The 24,731-nt window shown below is 38.5% G+C and overlaps 1 protein-coding gene across 1 annotated transcript in view; it reads right to left on the reverse strand.

The window, feature by feature from the left end:
• ahcyl2b (adenosylhomocysteinase like 2b) overlaps positions 1-24,731 on the reverse strand; it is a 56,887-nt gene that overhangs the window by 5,549 nt on the left and 26,607 nt on the right. The window contains exons 2-14 of the mRNA XM_023267397.3: positions 17,502-17,610; positions 11,622-11,765; positions 10,505-10,605; positions 10,311-10,413; positions 10,097-10,191; positions 9,243-9,349; positions 8,341-8,457; positions 8,120-8,183; positions 6,674-6,762; positions 6,518-6,588; positions 5,336-5,430; positions 3,300-3,398; positions 583-651 (exon numbers count right to left, since the gene is read on the reverse strand). Coding sequence (XP_023123165.1) covers positions 583-651; positions 3,300-3,398; positions 5,336-5,430; positions 6,518-6,588; positions 6,674-6,762; positions 8,120-8,183; positions 8,341-8,457; positions 9,243-9,349; positions 10,097-10,191; positions 10,311-10,413; positions 10,505-10,605; positions 11,622-11,765; positions 17,502-17,610 — 1,263 coding nt within the window. The remainder of the gene's footprint in view (positions 1-582; positions 652-3,299; positions 3,399-5,335; positions 5,431-6,517; positions 6,589-6,673; positions 6,763-8,119; positions 8,184-8,340; positions 8,458-9,242; positions 9,350-10,096; positions 10,192-10,310; positions 10,414-10,504; positions 10,606-11,621; positions 11,766-17,501; positions 17,611-24,731) is intronic.

Consider the following 24,731-nt stretch of genomic DNA (forward strand, 5'->3'; position numbering starts at 1 on the left):
CTCCTTATGCTATAGATAGGCCATTTACCTCGGCCCATTCACATTTTTACAACCAATACAAACTTGACATTCCTAATTCTAATGTGCACGTCAGCTCTGTACAGATGTTTCACCACGCTGAACGTATCTTCCAACAACTTCCTAGCAACAAGCTCTTCCATTTTTGAGACAGGCTGCACTTATTTTATTGACCAAAAATGTTTTGTTATAATCTCAGTCTCTGTTTCCGTCATCTCTCTGTTCCGTGTGAACACCAGCCTGCATTTCAGCTGAATTCTTGTCATGTGACTGTTGGTCACAGCTGAATCTAACTTGGTTTTCAAATGGTTTGTTTTTGGCACATTTTTAAAGACACAATTCTAATGAAATATCCAGATTTTAAGCTTTGAGTCACACATGATTAGTTAAGGGTCTGTTTTTGGAGTATCTGGCTGACAAATTGTGTCATTTTGCCATTTTTTTTAAAGATAACATGCTTTTCAAACTGCACGTGGGATTTGGCGTTCAGAGATTTCAACAAACAAACAAACAAAGGGAGAGAGAGCACAACAATGCAGATGAGACTAAATGATCCAGTTGTACCTGAGTCGTGGCAGTGATGGAGAGCACGAAAGTGGGCACAGTGGAACAGCTGAGGTTCAGCAGTCGGCCCTGAACAGGAAGAAAAAAGCAGCACAAGGTTGGTGAACACAAAGACAAAACAGCTCTGAATGAATCAGCTCAGACCTCAGTGTCCTTCATCAAACAGGCTGTTGTGTCAAACTACCATCAGACCACTTCATCAGAGTCACATCATCCAAAAAATATAGTCATTGAAGCCTTTCTCTTTTGTAAAAATCAACCTTCAGCAGGTTATCTTCCCTCAGCTTCTGTCTAAGTTACTGGTGAGAATCATGTTACAAAGAGATGACAGCAATGTGAATTTGTTTTTCTCCACAATGTTAAATTATTGCTGCTGTTGTTGCTGCTGGATTGTCCTGAAACTGAACCACTTTAGGAAGAATGGGAACAGAGAGAAGTCTTTTTTGTTCTTGCAGAGCAGAATTGAAACTGTTAATGGGCTTTAATGTCCAGTTCACACACTGAACATCACACATACTGTTCTAAGCCCCAGAATATTCAAATAGGTTTCTTTTGGCTGGAAATTGCATAAACAACTGACAAAAGATATAAGATGTGTTAGAGATAATTCAACATCGCGAGGCATGAATGATTTTGGATATTTTTAGTAAAGCTATCACAAATAAGCATCCTTTGTCACTTGTTTGTGTCATTTCCAGCCAGAAGAAACTCAATAGTCATATAAAAATGGCCTATGAATGAAAATTTATCAGGGGTATGAATAATTTGGGGCTTAAACATGCGCATCGGTTTGATACTATTCTGAAGGAATGTGAGTTTTCACGTGTGGAAGAATCCCGTTGTGTCTTCTATAATGCACACAAAGGGGCTTTACAACTTGCCTGCCAAAACTCGTCTTTGTGGTCCATCTCAGTATCAGCACTGGAGCCACGTACGGCTCATTTGTATTCATAAATACATGAGTGTATAATATTACATTGTGTCGTAATGAAAAAAGGAATAAAAAATAGTTCCTCACGATCAAGAAAATACACTTAAAAGAAAAACAGGTTTTAGATGCACTAAATAATGATGTATCACAACTTAAAATAAGTGGTATTTTAGGAGCACAGCTGGGTTTAGGATCAGAACCGTTGGAACTCGGTGTGACGTGGAGCTCAGGTGAGGTGAGGATGGAGGATTGGATCTACTGATGTGGTTCAAACCTGCTGCAGATCAAACAGACTCGCAGGCAAAGGCTTCGACGGTTTGGCAGGTTGTCTGTCTGGCCCCGTCGGACTGCTCTCATTCTGTCACAGCTCGTAACACACAAACACCGACTCACAAACTTCACCTCAACCTGCAGTATGAGGGTGTAAAGCTGAGTGTGCATGTGTGCCGTTCAAGTGGGTTTTTTCTAGAACTTGTTGACTAAGATTGGAGATTTTTAATGATGTTTATCCCTTTGAACTCCAAGCAGTTTCTGAGCAATTTCCTGTCACATTTTTACTCACTGTGGGCTCATTTTTCATTGTAATATAAAGTGGTGCAACTCAATAGAAAGAGTTATAACTTTACAAATCATAAAAGAAAGTTACATTTTGCTCTATGTAACCACAGCCTGCAGTTCAGCTGAAAAGCCCTCGAATTTTTGTAAAATGACTGTTGGTCATATCTGAGTCACTCACGGCTTCACAGTGAGAAAAACAAGTGTAGAATTATGTGTTTGCTGCAGAATTTGGTGAATGCTAACATTTTATTTTTGGCAAATCTTTAAATGAGCTTGGTAAAATCAAGTGAAATTGATTAAATATACCGATTTCAAGCTTAGATTTGGTTGTTTTTCCAGACGAAACTGAAACTACACATGATTAGTTCAAGGGCTGTCAAAAAGTTGAAAATCAGACAATTCTTCCTGCTTTTACAGTTTTTTCTATGGTAAATCGTGTAATTTTGGTGAATAAAAAATAACCTGACATGTTTTTCAAACCCACTGAGAGTTTTTGAGGTTCAGAGTGTTAATGTGTGAATGAAACTCAAGGCATTTCAAGTTATGATCATTGTGATTTTAATAGTGTTTCTTCTCAAAATTACTAAGCAATGCTCAACCCTATTATACTGTTTCCCCAGTGAATGCAGTACAGACTTTGAAACCACTGGTTAAACAAATAGGTCAGTCAAATAGTCACAGTAGCAAGAAATAATAATCATTTCTGGCAATTTTGCACATGAGCCAGGTAGAATAAAGTGATTTTGATGAAATGCTCTGATTGTAGGCTCAGACTTGGTTAAGTTTTCCGACAGAAAGGCATGTGACACAAATCAGTAGTTCAAGAACCGGCAAAAGTTAAAAATCTAATGACTATTTCTGTTGGTAGAGTTTCTGTCTCAGATAAATGCTGTAATTGCCTTTCAAATCGGGCAGCAGGTTTATGGGGTTCAGAGGGTTATAATGATGTTTATTTAATGTGACTGAGCACGATTCAGTGATTCTAAAGTGAGTAACAGGCTTGACAACAGAGTGAAATTCACTGTAAAATTGCTTCTGGCTTCCAGAGATTGTTGTGCTTTACTTCCAACCATTACAATCTGCTACTGGGGCGAAACAAACAGCTAAAAACTGTATCTGGTCATACTGCTTGGGCTGTTCTATGCTGTTTTGTTGCACAGACCACAATCAGCTGTACTCATATGACCTATCAGTGTCCTCTGGGTATGTTTGTGTGTCATTGTGATACCTCTGCCAGCAGGACTATCCTCTTGCCGTCGGGCCAGATTACATGGTCCACCTGAGATCGAACTCTCTCCCAGGTTAGCTCAGGAGTCCGCAGGCTCGCCTATAAGATGAGAACATCATCATCAACACATGCTCACATTTGGTTGCTTTTTCTTCTTAAACTGTCATGTTTTGTCTTTTCCAGGAATGGAGTGACTCACATGTTCCCCTTATATGTGTATTTTCTCCTTCTACTATTCATTGTGACTATCTTTAAAAAAATCATTTCATTCCTCTTATTTTGTTTTTCCATTTCTAGCACTTCTGTGTCACTGTTTTATAATCAGCAGAATAACATCAGAGCACTACAACCATTACTTTTATCTAATGTCTATAATCTCAGTGTCTTCTTAACTCTCCATGAGTTAAAAGCCTACAATTATAATATAATCCCATGTCTGTTTTAGTGCTTTATATCAGCACTAAGCTTCTCACACACAGTGACATCGAGCTGTACGATCACGAGTGAAAGATCAGGTTAGAAAGAGTAATGGTAATATATGCATAGTTAAAACTGATTTGTCATCCACAGAGAATAGAAAAAGCTCTAGTGGTTTTTTTATGTTCAAAAAGACTTAACCTCTGAGCAGCCACCATGTTGCTGGTGACTTGTTTAAGTCACTTCAAAGCAGCTTAGGATTGCACATAAATGTACAAACAAAAGCAGCTTTTGTCAATATGGATATGTCACACATGGATAGATCAGTCTGGGTCTACAAAACTCAAAAAGTCCCTCAGTCCTGCAAGGTCAGGAGCAAAGGTCTGGAATTTCATAAAAGTTTGGCTGACAAGATGAGGAAGGTATGTGGTCATTTACACAGTTAAAGCTTGTCCAGTTTATTGCTATTTCAATATAAGGTTGGGCATCAGGAAACAGTTCCAAATTAGAACTGGGTCTTAAAGAGTCACTCAGGAAGTTTAATTGTGATTGTGCTTATCGGTTCCTAAACAAATGTCACTTGTGCTAGTTAACACCTACACTATATCTACCACTGTCCCTTTTCAACATTAGTCACTTGATTAGCAGGTAAACAGCACAAATTGTTAGATTTTTCTCTGCTATTGTTGGAGTAAAGTAGCTAAAGTCAACAATATAATGCAGAAAAGAGGCCACTGTCGCTTTATCTAGCTCTGTGTTTCTGCAGCTAACAATGATCTGTGGTAAGTAGCATATCACATCACTCGGTAACTTTATTACCTTCACAGCAACACTTTACTGTCACTGCACTAACATGCTGCTGCTTTCCTCACCTACTGAGTGAGACTTAGTTCCCACAACAAACCCACTAAACTACATCACCAACTTTATTAAATGGGACGTGTAGTCAGGCTGGGGCTGTGTGACCTCAGTGGTTATAAAACATAACAACTGTATTAAATCATAGAAGTGATTGTTTAGTTTGATAGATAGAGGTGGGCAAAAAGTTCTGCATTGAAAATGTGACTAAGTGAAAGTATATTCAGGAAAACGTATTATGGTAGTAAAACTAAAAGTTAGAAATAGTTAAAATACAAACAATGTCCAACCTTTTGTAAATAAGACATAAGATAAATCTGAAAAAGAACTTTTTTGATCCATGTTTGAACTCGTGTAGTTTAGGTTGTTTTTAGCTACATGCTAAACAAGCCTCACAGTTCATCTGTTATAAGCTTTACCTAATTCCAGAAAAATAGGTGGAAGTTCAAGGCCCACTAGTTTACTTCTGATCATTATTGCAGGTTATGGTTCAGTCTTTCACTGCAGCCCCCGCAAACTAAGCTGTCAGTTACCATGACAACACTGAACAATCACTGCCCAAGGTCAAGCTTTACAGACAGGACGACAGAAAACAAGCTGCCAGGAGCTGCAGGTGTTTTGGTTTCTACACTGAAGTCTAACCAGACACCTCATATGTGTTGTTACGTCTGTTTTATCTTCTAAAAGAACAACTAATCTGACATGAGACAAGAATTAAACTTGAACTTTAACAACACTTGATTCGATAAGTGACAACTGACCACGTCGATCTCGGTGTTGGAGTGTCCCATGTTGCAGACAATGCAGCCGTTCTTCATGCGGTCGAGGTATTCTCTCACCACCACGTTCTTGTTGCCTGAGAACACAAAGTACAAGCGATTGCAACAGTGACGGAGCACAAGGTTGAAAAAAGAAGATACAAAGAAACAGTAAACTTGTGGTTTTATCTAATGTCATGCTGAAAAAGCACTGAATAAGTTTCAAAAACTCAATATAGAAAATCTGGGGCATGAAAAAAAAACACCTCACATGATTTAATTACTTATCTCAGAAGTTGAGCACAGTTAATTAGGTCTGCAAATGTGACTCAGAGTGTTCCACCTGTCTGCACAGCACATTATAAAGGACCCGAATATGTCTCTTTGTATCTGTTAGACACTTTCCATTTGATATTTAGATAAAAAGGAGCTAAAATGTTCTAAAAAAAAAAAGTGGCTCTGTATCACAGAAAAATGAATGAATAATATTTAAAAAATCACAGTTAAATGGGAATAAAAGTAATAGAAATGAGCTGTAATGTCTGTTTTTGCTCATTTCACGACAGGAATCTAATAAGCTCTGTGAGTTTTGCTAAGAGATGCTAATGAGTGGACTGCTATCAGTATGCGACCTTATCACAGCTACTGCCCATCCTGGTTTCTGTATTTCACAACACTTTAGAAGTTTATTAGCAAAATGTTCCGCTAATGCCATGCATCCTTTCATTATCTTTCCCATTCAGTTGCGGTTTGACCCTGAACACGGGCCTCTCTCTGCTGCAGGGCTCCCAGCAGCATTAGGTAATGAAGCAGAGACACAAGTAATTCTCTGCTCCAATTAAGTGTTGGGCTCCCTGGCTGCTGACCTGAGAACTTGATTAGTAACTGCTGCAGACTGATGACCGAATATCTGTCTAGTCACCATGAATGAGCGGCAACAGAACACTGGCTGTTTTACGTCTTGCACCCTTCCAAGTTGGTCCTCTCGCTGCGACTGTTTATTTATGCACTGTTAATTGTGGATTATGTCCCAGCACAAAAGCCGACAGGACAAATCCGTGTACAGCTGCTGTGAGGCGATTAGTCAGCAATCCAACGGTTTTGATACAGAACTGTTTGTAAATTTCAACTCCACTGGCCACAAGTGAATGACAGACAAAAAGAGGAGACAGAAGCGGAACCAACCTGTGCAGGTGATGACGATGTCCACTTGTCTGATGACTTCGTTGAGTTTCACCAGCCTGAAGCCATCCATGCTGTGATCGAAAGACAGAAAGGATGACTGATGTAGTGTCGACACCAACAATATGCCAGAGGAAAGCTATAAAAGATGATTCTCACCAGGCCTGCAAGGCACAGATGGGATCGATCTCTGTGACGTAGACGATGGAGCCCATCGCTTTGAGGGCAGCGCAGCAGCCTTTTCCAACCTGAGGATGACAAGGATAGAATGTGGAGTAAACACACATCTGTGAGAGAAAACTACATCACACGATGAAAGTGTCCACGCTGTGTGTGAGTAGATGTATTTAGGAGTCTGTAAGATAAATATATCTGACATCTGACTTCATCTCGTAGGGTGTTACATCCATATCAGGTCTGATGACACTACAGAAATGTTTTTAGAAAAATCAGTAACCTACCCAAAACTGTAGGTTCAGTTAAGCTTTCCACAGTTCTGATTCATTCTAAACTCAAATAAAAGATCTCCAGTAGGAACTCGTACACTGCCAATATTTAGGCTTTGATTTTAACCAGAGAAAAACATTCTAGTAACAAGTAACAAATTTCTTACAGAGGCAGCGAGTCTCTGCTACAATCATGAGATGGTCTATTAGCACAAAGCTCTCCAGTGGCCTTTTATGTATCAATAAATTGCAAACCAACCTTTAAAGTACTAAATTATTTTCTCTAGTTTTCCAACACACGACACAGATGTCAATATTTCGAGAGCAGGGCCGACACATTATGCTGATATCAAGTTGTTATTATTTTTGCATCTCATAAAATATCAATTTTATATGTTTGCTGAACATTTGGAACTTTTATCTAATACTGCTATGCAGTGTATTTATTTAAAATAAAAAAGGATAAATTCACTAAATATATGCCCCCAAAGTAAACAAAATAATAAACTAAGATGAACTGATTCAAATTGTAGTGCACTTACAACAGCATTTATCAGCAAATAGCAGCATCTCCTATTATTATTCTGGTAAATGGATTTACATCTGATGTAAAGTGTATTCTGTCACTTCCAATTTCCGACATCTGCAGATATTTTTTGGTTATAAACCGAGAGAGCCAGTATCCCTTTATAACTCATTATCTCAAAATGGAATTTAAGTCAGTCTATCACTATTAAATTGTCTTGACTTCCATATGTACGCGTATTTTATCATTTATTTATTGCTATATTGTATTTATACGTTTTAATACTTTTTATTCTACGACTATCAGTGCATCTTTTGAAAATTAGTTCTTCTAATCGCGCGATTTACACCTTCTTTTCTTACATGTGATATAAGTGAGGTACTATCTATCTATCTATCTATCTATCTATCTATCTATCTATCTATCTTCAAAATCCTACTGCCTATTTCAGTGCCTTAACAGAAAGGAAACAGTTCTTTTACTTGTTTTCTAAACTACATCTAAATCTGTCCATTTTCACCACAGAATTTAACATAGTGGAATTTCACCTGACTTGTATAACAGAAGGAAAAAAGACCCCAGCTTTTTGACCTCTAAGTTAAAAAGTGATGTGTATGAGGACATAAATCTTACCTCTCCGTATCCACACACCACCACCTGTTTGCCTCCAAACATGACGTCGGTGGTTCTCTTCAGGCTGAGGACAGAAACAGTGTTTGTACCACACTGGCAGACTAATATCTATTCACACTGAGAGGAGGTTGGTATAATTGCCCTGCAACACTGAATGCTGAACAACAAACACAGTCTGATTTGTAGCTCTTAACAAGGTTAAACAGGAGTCTGTTTCATACCCGTCTAAGATGGACTCTCTGCAGCAGTAAAGGTTGTCAAACTTCTGCTTGGTAACTGAGTCGTTGACGTTCATGGCCGGAACACATAGTTTTCCTGCTTTGGACAGCTGGTACAACCTATAGACACATCAAAAAAAGTCACATCATTAAAATTAGAAATAAAAAAATGTGTTTGGTGGCAAAGATCATTGTAAAACAATTAGGGCTGCAACTAATGATTGTTAGCTAACGCTCTTAAATAATTGCTCGGGCTGTAAAATGTCACAAAATGGTGAAAAATGTTGATCAGATTCCAAAATTAAATCCTCAAATGTCATGATTTGTTCACAACCCAAAGATATTAAGTTTACTGTCAAAGAAAGGTAAAGAAATCAGAAAATATTCACATTTAAGAAGCAGGAATCTGAGGAATTTTAAAAAAAAATACTACTCTATATTGATTAATTGATTATCAAAGTAGTTGGAGATTACTTCCTAAATCAATAAATCATTGCACATTTATACAGTGTAAAGTAATGTCATAATATTGAATTTATCCTGACAGAAAAAAAAGGGATATTTGTTAATTATATATTACTCATATATGTACTTATTTGTGTAAATTACACTGACTATTTGTTAATTATCTAAGCTTAGGTTACAAACACAACAATCTTGCCATTGTTCATTCACAGTACACCATCAGTGTTCAAGACTTTCACCACTAGATGGCGATGTTACCACACCAGAAACCGTGTGGCACTAAGTATGGTTGTCAATGTGTGGGTTTGTGTAAATATTTACTTGTACATCTTTCATTTAAAACACACAGAACTGAAATTATCTGAAGCAAAGCAATATTTAACATGAACTTTTACCTAAAACATTGCTTTTTAAAGACGTGTGCAGGCTGTGTATCCTACCTGTGCACGCCGGTGACACTCTCCTCTACTATGCCCTTGATCTTCTTGAACATGTTGGGATATTTTTTATAAATCCAGTGAGTCAGGTCTCCACCATCATCCAAGATCTGACACAGTAAGAGAAAAAGAGATTAGGGCAGAAAAAGACAAAAGAACATGCTTAAAACTTTAAGTTTCATGGTCAAATAATACATTTCAACATTTGAAACAAAGACAATTATGTATGTAGTAGATGTGTTTGTGTCTCTTTCTGGTGTTGTTCTCACAGTAGCGCGATGTTAAAATACAGCCGATATACAATTGTACTTTTAAAAGTTCTCTGTCTCACATGGAAACAAGGGGTGCAACTCTCATTTTAGGGCACAATTGTATACTATAAAGCCTTGTACAAAAGTCCACAAAAACTCAGATGTTTGTTGTTATTTACACCAGATCAAAAATGGGATGATCATGGACACTTCTGGCTCATTTTCAGGTTGATCCAGCCAAGGTTTTTAGCCAATTTGTAACCCAGGATGAGACATGGGATCTCGAATCAAAGAACTGAAACAAACCAGTACTCCAGCTCCCAAAAAGTTAAAGAATGTGGCATCTGTCAGCAAGATGATGGTAAAAGGGATAGAACATTATTGGACCAAATGCACTGAAGTTAAATGAAACAATGTTAAAAAGTAACAATAACAATCTTTCTCCCGTGATGTTATCTGGTGAGAATGAGAACTTTTTAAAATACCAAGTTAAAACGATCTAGATATCTGGTTAAAATAGCAGATGTTATGCACCACCACCTGCAGAAAGTAAAAACACTTCTTCTCATGATTTAATAGGCTTTATTTAGAGTGTAGGTGTGCTACCATGTTGGGCTGCCAGCCTTCCACGTTGACACAGCGATCGATGCACCACCAGAAGTCGTCCTCTGACTCACCCTTCCATGCAAACACACTGAAACCTACGAAAGGAGGCAGGAAGTGTTTTATACAGAAAGTGTAGAAAAGTAATGAATGATGTGAAAGAAGGAGAGTGCATGAATAATTTAAGAAGGGAAGAAGAAAAGGTCAGATGTCTCACCTCCTTCTGCCAGGGCAGCTGCCACTTCGTTCTGGGTGGAGTAGATGTTACAAGCTGCCCATCTGCACTGAGCCCCCAAAGCTGACAGAGTCTCCATCAGCACCTGAGCAGAAGAAAAAAGGGTGATGTTTGACATTTATGCTGCAGCTGTTGGGTGACTGTTACGTTGAGGTTGTGATTGAGTGTTTACTCACAGCAGTCTGGGCAGTGATGTGGGTGCAGCCCACCACCTTGGCACCGGCGAGGGGTTTCTCCCCCTGGGCTCGCTTCCTCAGAGCCATCAGCGCTGGCATCTCTGAAAGAAAAAGGAGGAAACCCATGCATGCAGGCATAAGTAGATACAGGAATCAAGCAGGATGGTTAAGGAATTCCCATCATTTAATCCTTCTAATACTTCATCGCTAAGTCATCGACTCATCCAGCTGGAAGAGATACTGAGGATATAATGTGTGTGTGCAGCCTGCAGGGGTCAGCTGAGGTCTTGCTGCATGTTTTGTGGGGTAATTAGGAAATAATGTTAATTGTATGTTTTTGGTTTTAAATGGTGTTTAATGGTAGAAGACACGTGGCCACCCAGTAGTGCAGACAAGGAAGCAGAGCCTTTGATTAGCAGCCAAACTTCCAACTTTTATTTAAACCCAGCAGGTTATTTTCCAGTAGTTTTTGACTCATTGCTATGTATCTGCGTTTTACAACCACTAGCCTCCGTTTCAAAACAAAGCAAGCATGATGATGAAACACGTATCTCTATCTGCATCATAGGTGTGTGTTTGCTGCTGCCGACTACAAAGCTGAGAGTCATCTTGAATGTTTGACAAATATTAGCAAGAAAACTGATGACAAAACACATCAAGAACTGCACTGATCGCACAAACAAAAGGCTTCCTCATTAGACATTGCACTTCAGAAAACACCGGTGGCAGCAATTCTGTAGTTATGCAGGAAACATTAGGAAGTTTACTGAAAACACTGCATATTTTACACACAAACTTACCGATTGAAAACATAAATTAATGCACTTAAATTTTTGCAGCAGATAATGACTAAAAATTGCACCAGTACAGTAGATTCACAGGGTTTGAGTGAAAAGAATCATGTTTTGTTAGTTATTAACATAATGTTGTAAATAAGCACGTTTCCAGCCAATTCACTAAGGTTTGATAGAAAAACTTTTCATTTAATTATTCTTCTACAATAATCAGTGCATTAGTGCCACCAGGTGTTTATTCTGATTCAACTGACTCGTAATATTTGCAGAACAGTAACGGAAGAAAACATGCAATTTCTCATCACCATAGCCTGTTGCTTTACCTTGTTCAGCGATCTCGATCTCTCTGCGTCCGAAGTCGGCCTGTTTGATGTTTTTGATGCAGAAGTCTCCGTTGCCTTTGGAGTTTTTCTGTTGTTTGTCCCGAGGAGACGTCTCATCATCAGAACTGTCCGTGTACGACGCCGCTGCAGAAAAACAAACATAAAAACACAGATATTGTTAGAATATTGCTGTAGCAAAATCTCGCTGCAATACAAGTGTGTCTAAGTTCTGTAAACATAATCTAAACTGGATAAAGACAATGTGGCCCTGCTGGTAGTTTCTCCTAGGTGAATAAAGCCTGTACTTTTCCAAACCCTGCAATTCGACTTGGGTTGGATTCTGGACAGCACAGAGTTTAATTGATTATAAAGCAGTCCGCCAAACCATATCTTCTAACAGAGCAGCTCCAGTCTCTTCATGAAATTGCACTGAAGCGGAAAATAAACTGTATTCAAGTGCACAAATGTGTTTTAGCACTTGAACGTAATGAGGAAATCTGTCACAAGGAACCATCAGTGCACCTCTGTGAGATATAAACAGTAGTGCCCACAGTGTTTGCCAGCTGTGACTGGCACTGAGTGGTTCCTGTGCTTCATACTGACTCACTACACAGCTGAATGTGTAGAGCAGGTACATGATGTAAACATCACTCCTACCACCCTCTCACAATGACCATGGAGCAGCTACCAGATAAAAATGCCAACTCTCTAACAATACTGAAGTTAAGGAACATGCTGTACTATGCCATAAGGGGACAGAGTAGAAAAAAAAGATGAAATAATCCAGGAGGTAACTGCTAGGACACATCTTCTTTTGAAATCTCCCATCCGTTCTGACAGGAGGAAAGGGTGGGGGAAAGTGTGAGCACAGATCATGAGGGTAGTTGTTCTGATACTTGCAGAGGATACTGGGACACAGCCAGGTATAGATAATGTGCCAGTGAAGGAAATGTGTTTTGCACCTCTCAATTTCTCTTGGGAAAACACATAAAAGCAAAACCAAGAGGCTTTAAAACACCCCAACTACTGTAAATCAAACCTGACACTTGGCCTCGGGCTGCCTTGTAGTGAAAAGGATTTTCTCAATCTACAACTCTTGACAGCAAAATGTTAGAGTCAATTTATCTAACATAATACTATAACCATTATAGTTAACTTCACAGAAAAGTGCTGTCATAATACTATTTTATGTTATGTTTCTACTGCATAATAAAGTCCTGAAACTCTATGGAAACAGCACAGCCATGCCTGGAAGGAGTACAGAACTCAAAAATGTCATCTGAGCAGTAGAACAGTTATAATCCCATACATTGTTTAAAAAGGAATAAAAGGATGTTTAATTTCTATTTTCTTATTTTACAAAAAAGGAAAACATTTTTCCATGTGCCTAGAGGTGTTACCAATACTGGCAAAGAAGTTAACCCTTACATTTATAATTTGTTCTCATACTTGCCAATCTGATCCTATAAACACAGCCTGCAGTTCATCTGAACTCACTGAAAAAGTCAAAGAACCATTGTCGTGCGGCTGTTGCTTGCATCTGAGTCACTTGTGGCTTTTTACGAAGTGGTTCCTTTACTTTACACCAAGAAAAGCAGAATTCTTTGTTTTTACAGAATCGTGTTAGTGTGGAGGGTTTTGTTTTTGGCAAAGTCTGAAATAACAGATGTAGAATCAAGTGATCGTTTTGATAAAAATCATTTAAATTTTAGGCTTTGGTTAATTTTTCCAAGAGAACTATGTGTTAAGCATAATTACTTCATAAGTCAGAAAGTTGAAAAGCCGATGATACTTGCTGTTTTTACAGTGCCTGGCACTGATAAATGGTGTAATTTTGGTGATTATCTAAAGACAGCATGTTTTTTTTAATCTTGCCAGCAGTTTTTGAAGATGAGGACTAATGTATTTTATCATTTATTAATACATAAACAGGTATTTTACATTTGAGCAATGATATTTTTAACTTACAAGGTGAATCAAGTGTTAAAAAGAATCCTTTTCAAGCAAAACCCATAGTAAAATGCACTTTGGAATAGCATGACTGGTGTACAAAGTGTGCTCTCTGTGCTGTGGGAACCTTCAGAGAAATAAGAATCACTCCGGTGAGGGAGTTATGGGAGAAGACAGGGAATCAGCAGAGAGGGAGGAGAGAAGAAAGAAGGCATAAAGCAGAGTTCAAAGGGCTTCACAAGTGTCTGAAAATAACCTCAATTTTGGCAGCACTCACAAGTTTTCACTCGCTGTACAACAGCTGCTGTTAATAGTTAAGATGCTGACATAAGAAGCTAAAAAAAAATACTACGTGTCAAATCATTGACTGGAATAAACCTTCTCCTTGTCTAGGAGAAAAAAAACTGATAATTTATTCAGGAAAAATCTGAAAGCCTGGCAATGAAGAGGAAGGTCCTTGGGAGCCCTGTACTGGTTGTTGCAGGGAGAATAAGAGGTAAAAAGAAAGAAAGAAGAAATGAAAGAACCTAAAATGTAGTGGTGGAGGAATTGGAACAAATCCAAAAGAAAGATGTGTATTTCAATTGCACAAATTTTGAACTGCTGAGCAAATGCCCAAAAAAATAAAGATGAAACATGCAAGACTAACACAGATTTCTAAGGGATTCATTAATACTGTTGTTTTGTTCTTCGAAGAAATAGAATTATCAGTGGGAGGAGCAAAAGGTTAGAAGATTTTTTCTAAAACTGAGTGACCACTGAGGCAACATGACAAGGAATTTCAAACACCATTATATTCTAGGCATTGACAGATCTCTTTTTTTCTAAAGAGAAAGAAACCAGGTCTTTTCCAGCAGATACTATTCAGTGTCGCTTCCCTATAAAAAAAATGTGGCGGTCTGCAAATGTGCCGATGGGAGGTCACAGGACCAGAAATGCTTAATCTTTTCTCAGTAAAAGCACCAAGCACTGCGTAGACTTTTTTTTACCCAGCACCCCTGAACTTTTGGACCCGTTATGACCGTCCACTAATACTGTCAGAGTCCATTTGTCCATCTGCCGTCCATCTGTTTGTCCATCACATTCTGCAATGAAAAGCAGTGCTGTCCAAGCAATATCACACACAGATTAATTCATCATGGTAATGGTGTCATTGGAAGTTGTGCGACTGACGCTGATAAACAGCAGGAGATCAAACAGCTTAATCTCTGCTTTTTGGGTGGTGATGAGAGGAAGAGAGGGCAAAAGTTCAAGAGGTGAAAGGCCAGAAACTGGAAAAGAGAACACGCACTTTGAATTTTTTTACTTTTAAACAGAGCCGGGTTAGCGGTTTCCTCATGTTTATGCCAAGCTGAGCTAACAATCTATACTGTGCAGCCTCAGAAATGCATGCGAGTTGTCTCAATCCTCCATCTGACTCTAAGTGCAAAAGACAGTATTTCCCAAAATGTCAAACTATCCTTCACAGCAGTGTTGTTCCCTTGAGCTGCTCCAGTGACAGACAACCTAGTGAGCATCCCTTCAGTGATAAAAAAGTGTAACATAGGCTGTATGGTTTCTATGGAAATACATTTTAGCAGGTTTCCTTTAAAAAAAAAAAACAAAACACGAGTCAAATAAAGGTGCTGTTCTTGAGAATCTGTCAGCTTTATAACATCACTGAGTTAGTTGAGCTGACTTGTGTTTGCATCTCTATTAGCCCTAGACAAAATTAAACAGCCTCCAAGTTGTCAAGTTTCCACAGCCACTATTGGTGACTCCTACATCCACATTGCCTTAGTAAACCTTGAGGCATTGTGTACCACCTACTGCTGTAGATTAACAAAAGCAAACTTCAATGTGAACACAGGAAAAAAAAAACTACACCGATCGGTCACAAAATTAAAACTACCTGCCTAATATTGCATAGGTCACCCTCATGGACGCCACAAGACCTTGGAAGATGTCCTGTGGTATCAGACATCAGTATATTCACAGTAGATTCCCAGTCCAGATTCCCACAGATGTTCTATCAAAATTAAGAGCTGGGGAATTTGGAGGCCAATTCAAAATCTTAAACTCCTTGTCATGTTCCTCAAACACATCCTGGAACAATTTTTGTAGTGTGGAAAGAAGCATTATCCTGCTGAAAGAGGCCACTGTCATCAGGAAATACTGTTGTCATGAAGGGGTTTACGTTAGAAATCGACCGATATGGGGTTTTCAAGGCTGATGCCAATTACTGGAAATCAAAAAAGAGCGATAACTGATATTTGGAGACAATATACATTAAATGTTATATTTTACCAGCATATAATAGCAGGGAATCTGTCGTTCATAACTAGCCTTCCTTATTATAAGGATTAACTATGTGTGCAAGGTCACTCCTCTATTTTCTGTGAAATTAACTGACTGAGATTAAACTGTTTGTTACATCTGTTGTTCTTCTGTGTTTGGTTCATTTTCACTGTTTTATCATTTCCACTGCCCACAGAGGCCTAGATCTCAAAGCATTACTTTTCTCTGGACACTGTTTCATGGTCATGTGGCTGCCTCCAAACTGAGCCACTGTGAGCCACTTTCCTGGTTTGTATTGAAGGCTTGTGTTTCTTGTTCAGTTTTTTTTTAGTTTGGATTTCTGCTAGGGAAACACTGCCGAGACCACAAAGTGACTATGGAGAGAGAGGCTGCATCCAATCCAAAAGAGTGTATTTAACTGACTGATAATTGGTAAGATAAGATGAAACTTTATTGATCCTGAGGAAGTTCTTGTGGCAAATACTGCTCAGAAAAAACACAATGACACATCAGAATAAATGCACTGCCTCATAGAAAAGCAACAAAATACAATTACGATGCATTACTGAAAGCGAAAAGTAATGCTAGCAATGATAATGAGGTAGTAAGTAATTCCACTAATATAATAATCAGTCTATCCTTAGTTTATGTAGTCAACAATGATAAGGTAGGTGCTATACGTCAAACAAACACACACATGAATGTCAGAACTGAAGGTTTGAACATTGCCCAGAGCACCACACTGGATCTGCTTGCCTTCTTCCCATAATGCATCCTGCTACCATCTCTTCTTCATGTAAACCCACACACATATCTGGCCATCACATTTTGTAGCAGAAAACATGATTCATCAGACCAGTGCACCGTCTCCCATTGCTTCATAGTCCAGTTCTGGTGCTCATTCACCCATTGTGGATCCCTTGTAGTGATATCTAGGATTCAACATGGACACTCTGACCAGTCTGCCGTTCCACAACCCCATACAAAACAAGCTGTGACACTGTGTGTTCTGACATCTTTCTCTCATAGCATTGAGGTTTTCAGTGATTTGTACTACAGTATCTCCTCAATGGATCTGACTGCACAATAGCACACATCACAGATCCTTCACCACCTATGATGTCGCCAATTCACTTGTCACTCAGATCGTCAGGCTGTCCATTTTTCCTGCTTCTACTCGTCAACCTCAAGCATAGACTGTTTACTTGATGCCTAATATAGCCCAACCCTTGACAGGGGCCACTTAAAAGGTATTTTTTTGGCAAAACGTTTTATTCTTTACTTGTCTTTTCAACTTCCTAGTCTCTCACCACTACAGTTATAAATGAGACTGGGGATTTGAGCCTCCAATGTCATTCAGTTTCAGCCACACCCAGAACTTCCCAGCTCTCTCTCTCTCTTCCTTTCTCCCTTCATCCAATACACCACCAGCAGTAGCTAATCCTCTGACAGAGAGTCCACAGTTTCACATGAACTGCAGGGTCAGAGCGATGGAGAGAAATCCAGAAGTGGTTAGTGGGGGAGACAGATAGGGTCAGTCAGCCATTCATCCAGGTGGAAGCTAACGGAAACACGTCATGTCCTCTGGAATGTCTGATAAACAGCGGGACACAGTGATTGAAGAACAGCAAAACAATGAGTTTGTGTGTTTACCTGAGCTGTAGCTGTCTGTGGAGGACTGGGAGATGGAGCGGGACAAGGAGCGCCGGCCGATCTTGGAGGGACGCTTGTTGAACTCCTGTTTCTGGTCGGCAAACTGGATCTGTTGGTTCAAAGGGAACAGGACAGAAGAGGACAGAGATCAGAGCTGAGATTCAGATGGTTATGCACACAAAGACTGTTATATTCGATCAACAAGACACTTGAAATTCAGTGTCTAGCCATGAAAAGGAAATTTGGGATGCTTCCCTTTTGACTTAATTGCTTTTTAACTGAGGTCATTCTGGCTTCTGTAAGGACAGCTTTTTTGATAAACAGGATAATGTTTTAGAGATAAGATGCAAAAATAATAATAAAGGGCCAGATGATAAGTCTAGCACCATCTCTGAGGAGAGAGACCGGCTTTGAGTTCACTCACTTTGTAAGATAAAGAACACAATGAATCCTTTATCAACTGGTGACAAGGCCACACAAGGTACAATAGTTCACTGCAGTTCTGAGTAGGAGGTGTGTGGCTATTATTTCAGTAACGCCACTAAACTGACCATGATTCTATGTCTTTATTGATCTTTCCACTATTGCATCAGAGCCAACAGCCTGATGCATCATAATCCGTCTGGTGATAATATTACAGAGCCTGAATAGCTGACCTATTCCTACAATAAAACTATGCAAAAAGAACAAGGCATGCCGGCAGGGGTGTGAGCAGGGACAGCTGAAGCATGACAACATTAATTTTTTTTCATCCTTGACCCTCCAAACCCCGAAAATCCCAATAGCGAGTTCGAATGGCATGTTCTGTGAAAAAAAGAAGCCAAAATTACAACATTTATAAGAGCCGGAAACCATAAAAGCAGAGAAAACTGTTGGATTTTCAACTTCCCAGCAGTCTTTGAAGTACTTGTCTGTGAAGTGCTGTTAAGTCCGAAAACTTGCCCACATCTAAGCTTCAGAACCACTATATCTTATCAAAATCACTTTATTCTACACACCATATTGAAAAATGTGTCAAAAATAAACTGTTTTCACAAGCCAATTCAGTAAAAAAACTAAACATTCTGAACTCCTTGGCACAAATGCGAAGCTCTAAACGACTCAGAGGTGACCGTTACATGACAAATATTCAGGGAGTTTTTAACTAAACTTGGTTGAACTGCAGGTCTTGTCTACACAGGGCAGAGAGGAGACAAGTATGGAAACAAATGAAAAATGCAATTAGTAAAATATCTACAGTGTGTGGAAACACTTGTATCTTTTCAGTCTGAGTAACACTTGTAGGTACGTGACAAAAATTCATTGCCTTTTCGGCTGATCATGTGTAGAAGTATGGAAACAAATAAAAAACGAATGTGGTGAAATATTTATGGTATGCAGACTTAAATATTTTTCCCAGTCGCATGGGAACTTGGAAACATGTACATGTTGATTCCAAGTGTTTTTCATTTTTGTAAAAATGAATAATCAAGGAAATTCAACTTTACTTTTTTCTTTTTAATGATCCTAATACTGTCACACTTTGTCATAATTTTGAGTTTTCTCTATTTCTAGCCATCATTGTATAGTTTCTTTAGAGTGCAGGACTATATTGCAGTGAAAAATGAGCTCATGACGAGTAAAAATGTGACACTAGACATTGCCAGAGTGGCTGGATGACACTAATGATTTTGTCAAGATACAAGCTGGAGACAGAGATGCCACAGTCTCCCAGTGGTGGTGAAAAGCTTTACAGATTTGATAAAAAGCATCTGAATGAGCATCATTCACTCACTCTTTATCACTCTCCTTTGCAACAGCCTGCCCTTGAATACAAAACAAGCAAACATTTTTAGATTTTGAATGACAGACTTTAGAAAATAGCAGTGATTCAGATACAGCTTGTGTACACGTCAAATACCAGGAGGCTGTGAGAGTGTTTTCATTCACGTGTTCATTCTCACAATGTATGAGACATTCAGTAAATTGCACATGTCAAAGCCCTTGTGCAATCAAAAGGAAAATTGAGTCATCACTACCACAGGTCTGAAACTAACGGTATAAACCTTTCCTCACTTCTTTTTTCATGCTTTTTCTCCCGGTTCAGTGACCTTCTATTTCTTAAGTAGTGCCCCTGCACTGCAGCTATAATGCAGACCAGAGAATCGACACCTTTCAAAATAAGCCTATTTGGAGAGGTGCAATAATAAAGCTCTCAAGGAAAAAACGGCCATCGACACCAACACAGATAAGAAAGGAAACAATCTCCTGATACTCAAACTGTAAAAATACTTTCAATCCCAATATCAGGCACCCCTCAGGAGAGGTACAATGATTTAATGGTAAGTTGTCCACTATTTAATTATTTTCCAATTATTTTGTTAATCAATGAATCAGTGTGAGTAAATGTCAAAATCCTCCTATTTGCAGCTTCTTTAAACTGAATATTTTCAAGTGTCTCTACTCCTCTATGACAGTAAACTGAATATTTGTGAGTTGTGGGCAAGACATATGTCATCTTGGACTTCCGCAAACATTTATTGACATTCTTGAAAAGCCGTTTTCCGACAATTTATAGACAAACAACTAACTAGTTTATTGAGAAAATAATCAACAGGTTAATCAACGATGAAAACAATCATTACTTGCACCTGAAACTGTCAGTGCCTTTTGCTGATGAGTACTTTGCAGCCATTGTAAGATCCATCCCCACACCAGTACTCTCAACATCCAGATACAAACATCAGGGCATCTTTTTCCTACAACCATCTAAAGTCTTGCTAATCCACATCTGATCCTTACCTTCTTCACACAGGGTTCACTGCTGTCCCCGTTCTTTTTCTTCTTCAGCATTGCCACATGTGTGTGGGAGTGTGTATGATAAATGGTCTGAATCAAGGCCTTGTGCTATTGAGGGGATTTCATCTGTCAAGGTCTGATCGTTTCGTAGGCAACACCTCTTCTCCCTCTGCCTCTTTTTCAGCCTCTGCTTTCCAGCAATCCAGCCCAAACTGGTCCAGCCATGTGCCGGCAAACACAATGCGATGAATTGTTTCCCTTTCCTTTCATTTCTTCCCCTCCCTCTCGCTCTCTCTCCTACCTCGGTATTCTTGTTTAATTGTCAATTGTTTGAGAGATTGGGGTCCCGGAATTGCTGGTATCAAAACTGAGGCTTAGCTTTACCCCTGCTGACCTGAGATGGTTATGGTCTGTAGCCCACAAACTAAGAGTATTAAGACTGGGTATTGAAAACAATTGGAAGGTGACAGTATATACTTTTGTTAACTCTCTTTATGTAAGGACAAGTTATGAAGACAGACCAACACTTCAGTAAGAAAAACAAGATGATTTATGGCTCTTGTGAGGATCCATAAGTCCTGAAGATGTCTAAATGTGTTTTTGAAAAACCACATTGGGATGCTCTGAAATTATTAACATGTTTCACACATTGGAGAACAAACTGTTTACTAAAATATTTGCTATCCAAAAGCTACCCAAGCCCTTGCCTGTTATAAAAACATAACAAAACAACACTAACCGCAACACAAAATATAATACAAAAAAGGATCAGTAAAAATTAACTTCTGTCAATTACTGAAGTTGCATCGAATATCAAAGACTGTCCAGATTTTACCTTTTCATTATGAAGTATCATCTCTTCACCTTCCTAATAAGATATATGTGTGAAATTTTATTATACTTAGCATTGCATGTAATATGAGGTCACAGTGACTTTCAATGGTCAAAATCTAATCAGTTCATGCTTCAGTCTAAGTTTGTCGCAAATTCCCTCAAGACTTTCTTGAGAAATTACATTTACAAGAAAGAAACGTGCAGATGAATGGACAGAGAGCATTAAAAAAATCAACAAGAGTCTGGAGCAACACAAGCAGCCCTTTGACGTACTTAAGCATAGCAGTGCTTTACGTTACACTGTAATATCCAAATGATAACGTGTTAAAATGCTGACGTAGCAGTGAAATGTTAACAATGCAAACATGTACTAACTGACACTTTATATAATGTAAAGTTGAGGTTAATAGGAATCTCTTCAGTTTAGAATTTTTTCAGGAACAAAAGTATTGAACAAACTGTTATTCTGACCTGATAATGGTGCAAATTGAAATGTTAAAGATAATTCATCCTCAGAAGAACATGAATTTCTGCACTGAAAGCCTTCATTCATCCAACATTTGTTCTAACATTTTATGAAAAACTACAACCTTATAGTGGCACTGGAGAAAAACTAAGGAGCTCACCAAAGTCTTTAGGATTCAAGCACTGGGAACCATACATGCCAGCCTAAAATTGCATGCTAATTCACATAGCATGTGGATTATTTTGCTGAAGTGAACACGTTGATCTACTGGAAGCTGCTGGAGGTAAAGTCAGACGACCACCAAAGTCTCTCGGATTCATCTTCAGGGGACCATGAATGACTGCACAGAATTTAAAGACAATCTAGGTAATGGTTATTGAGGTACTTCAGTCCGGGTAAAAGTGATGAACTCACTGACATTTCCACACCTCAATCCATAATGACAGCATCATACCACTGACAAGAAGTAAAAGGCTGACAAAGAATGTTGCAAGTTAAAACTGCTGCTGTGCATCACTTTAAAAGGCAGCTGTTGGTGTAAATATCACTGACCCCTAACGGGCTATAATAGGGCCATTGGTCTCTTCAGGTTTATTGGATGGAGGTTAGATGAGGGGCTTTAAGGGCTCAGAGTTGCACTGAAGGATTGAGGGTCATTTTGGGAGCTCAGGAGGAGGGAAAAGAAGGCTTACGAGATGTTTGTTGGGACAAGATTACCACAGGTTAGATTAGGCCTCAGAACAGGGGGTACTGCCAGAGAGAATGACCCAGTGGTTTTGCTTATTCCTGTACAAAACGAGACCAGCTAAGTCAAAGTGGAAGAGAATGCCAAAAAACTAACCCACTCTGGTCTGATTTCTATCCTCTAGTTGATTCCCTACAAGAAAAACTTGTAAAGACATTGCCAGAATATAAACTATTAAAACTTTTATTGTGTACATGAGCAAACTGAAGTAAAAACAAATCAGTAGCTATATTTCTGCTTGTAGGAAAGGCCATAAATCTTAACTTTTCTTCATCTTTGACAAATTAAACAGCCAAAAGAGACCTCAATAAATGTGTATTTTAATTTGCAGCAATGAGATTTTACAATTAAATTTAAGGCGAGATACTACAGGCAAAAACATTGTTTTTCATGTACCCGTCAACTTTGAGATTTTGGGATATTTTGCTTCTCTTTACAGATGTGTCGAACTTTCCTGATAGTATCTGTTTGCTAATTTTTCAGCAATGAATGCTGGTTTTCACTAAGACTGCAAGGAAACTGCCATTAGTTTTTTTCTCTCATACTTGGAGACAGAAATGTCAACTTCAGTGAGACTTGCACAGATCACGCATTACAGTTTTATTCCTATCTGTATTCTAAAGGTTTCAACAAAGGGGCTCATTCATGCATCATTCATAGCCTAATTTATAAAATATTTACTCCTAAAAACATGACAAAATTGATTTCTTTTAGCTGTTGGGAGTATTCTTTTTATACCTTGAGTCACTAAAAGAGACTCAAGAATTTTGAACCCAGCTTTATGTGATGTTTAGCTCTGTTCTTTAAATGTATGCAAATTAGTACACATTTAGAGCATTAATACACAATTTATATATTCAAACATAACATTTCTAATACAAAAAATAATTCTTAATGTAATTTATCAACTGGTGATGTTTAATGGCTATATCTATTAGCAGGCTATAGAAAATTCGTGTCTTGTCTTAATGCAGTGAATGAGCTGATGCTCTTATGTACAATAACCCACTAGCCCAACCCTTTTCAGCTGTTACTGCAGATTGCTACCCTTTGATGCATCATATTTATGAATAAAATCCATGGTAATATGAGTTGCACTATTCTGAATACAATTTTAAAAAACTAGCACACATGCATTTATCAAACCTGTATGACCTGAACTAACATGACTAATAGATTTTATAACAGCCTCACAGAGAGACTGGGCTGTGGGTTTCACATAAGAAAAGAACAGAGAACAACTAATGGAGACGGCAACGCTCTGTTCCTGTACTAGCACATTAGAGCTCTACTTGAGAATAGGTCTACATGACTCAGCAACACACAAAAAGGTCATTTTCCAAAACACTGACAGGCAGCTATTTTGGCAAAATCATTATGTGGAGTCCATTCAATCTAATATTTAGAAAGGAGCTGTGGACACAATGTATTCTCCAAAGGTTTACAAGATATCTGGCTTTAATATTCTTTCAATGTTTAAGCAACAATAATGTATTCAGCTGAGCTACAATAAGATTTTAATGTATAATATGGCCTAAGGCTGCCAACAAACTTGTGAGTTAATGAAGTTGTAAAAAGATAGTCTTTGTGCCTTTTTGCCAGAGTACAAGTTAATAAATGTGTAGTTTAGGGACATGGGCAGAGCTATAAATGCTACAAGTTTATGTTGCTGTGTAGATATATGTATGCAGAATCTGAACGGGTTGTGAAAACAAACTTACTTCTGGACAATAAGGACATTGTAAAACAACTGTAGGGTTAAAATTTAACTTTTCCTCTGTGCCAGTCTCCATTTTCACTGTCTTCTCCTCGTCTCCAACTTTGACGTCCTTTACATTATGGATGCTGACTGATTGGGAGGCTAATGACATGTGAATAATGAATGTTAACTCAATACTGGGACACATCTGTGTGTCCAGCACTGACCACCAATACTGCTACAGAGGAGATGGTACAAAAAACAGACTAGTAGTCTGAGACAGATACATATACACTAGAGGTGCACAATATTGCGGGAAAAAAAAAAGACATTGCAATGTTGTGTTTTTCAGCTATATACATATATATTGTGATAGGAAAAAATACAGGAATTTTCCACCAGATGACTTATGCAGAAAGGATTAATCATTCTAGATTGACTGATTTTGCAGGGGAGGGGATCTGCACAAAAAATAGTTCATTTTACAGTGAAGGCTATTTTAAGCGCAACCTTACTCATATGACATAAAACTGGCAAAGGTATCCGAAATAGATTGCATTTTGGATGGCATTCAGATCTGGCTAGCACATTTCATACAGAGCTTTGTGGAACTGATTTAAATGGTAAAACAAATTAGCAGCATTTCCTTGTGTAGTTGCACCAACTGCAGGACAATACCAAAATAGTACCTGTCACTGGTAACACCAT

The sequence above is a fragment of the Amphiprion ocellaris genome, chromosome 21, assembly GCF_022539595.1.
Source record: "Amphiprion ocellaris isolate individual 3 ecotype Okinawa chromosome 21, ASM2253959v1, whole genome shotgun sequence".
NCBI lineage: Eukaryota > Metazoa > Chordata > Actinopteri > Pomacentridae > Amphiprion > Amphiprion ocellaris.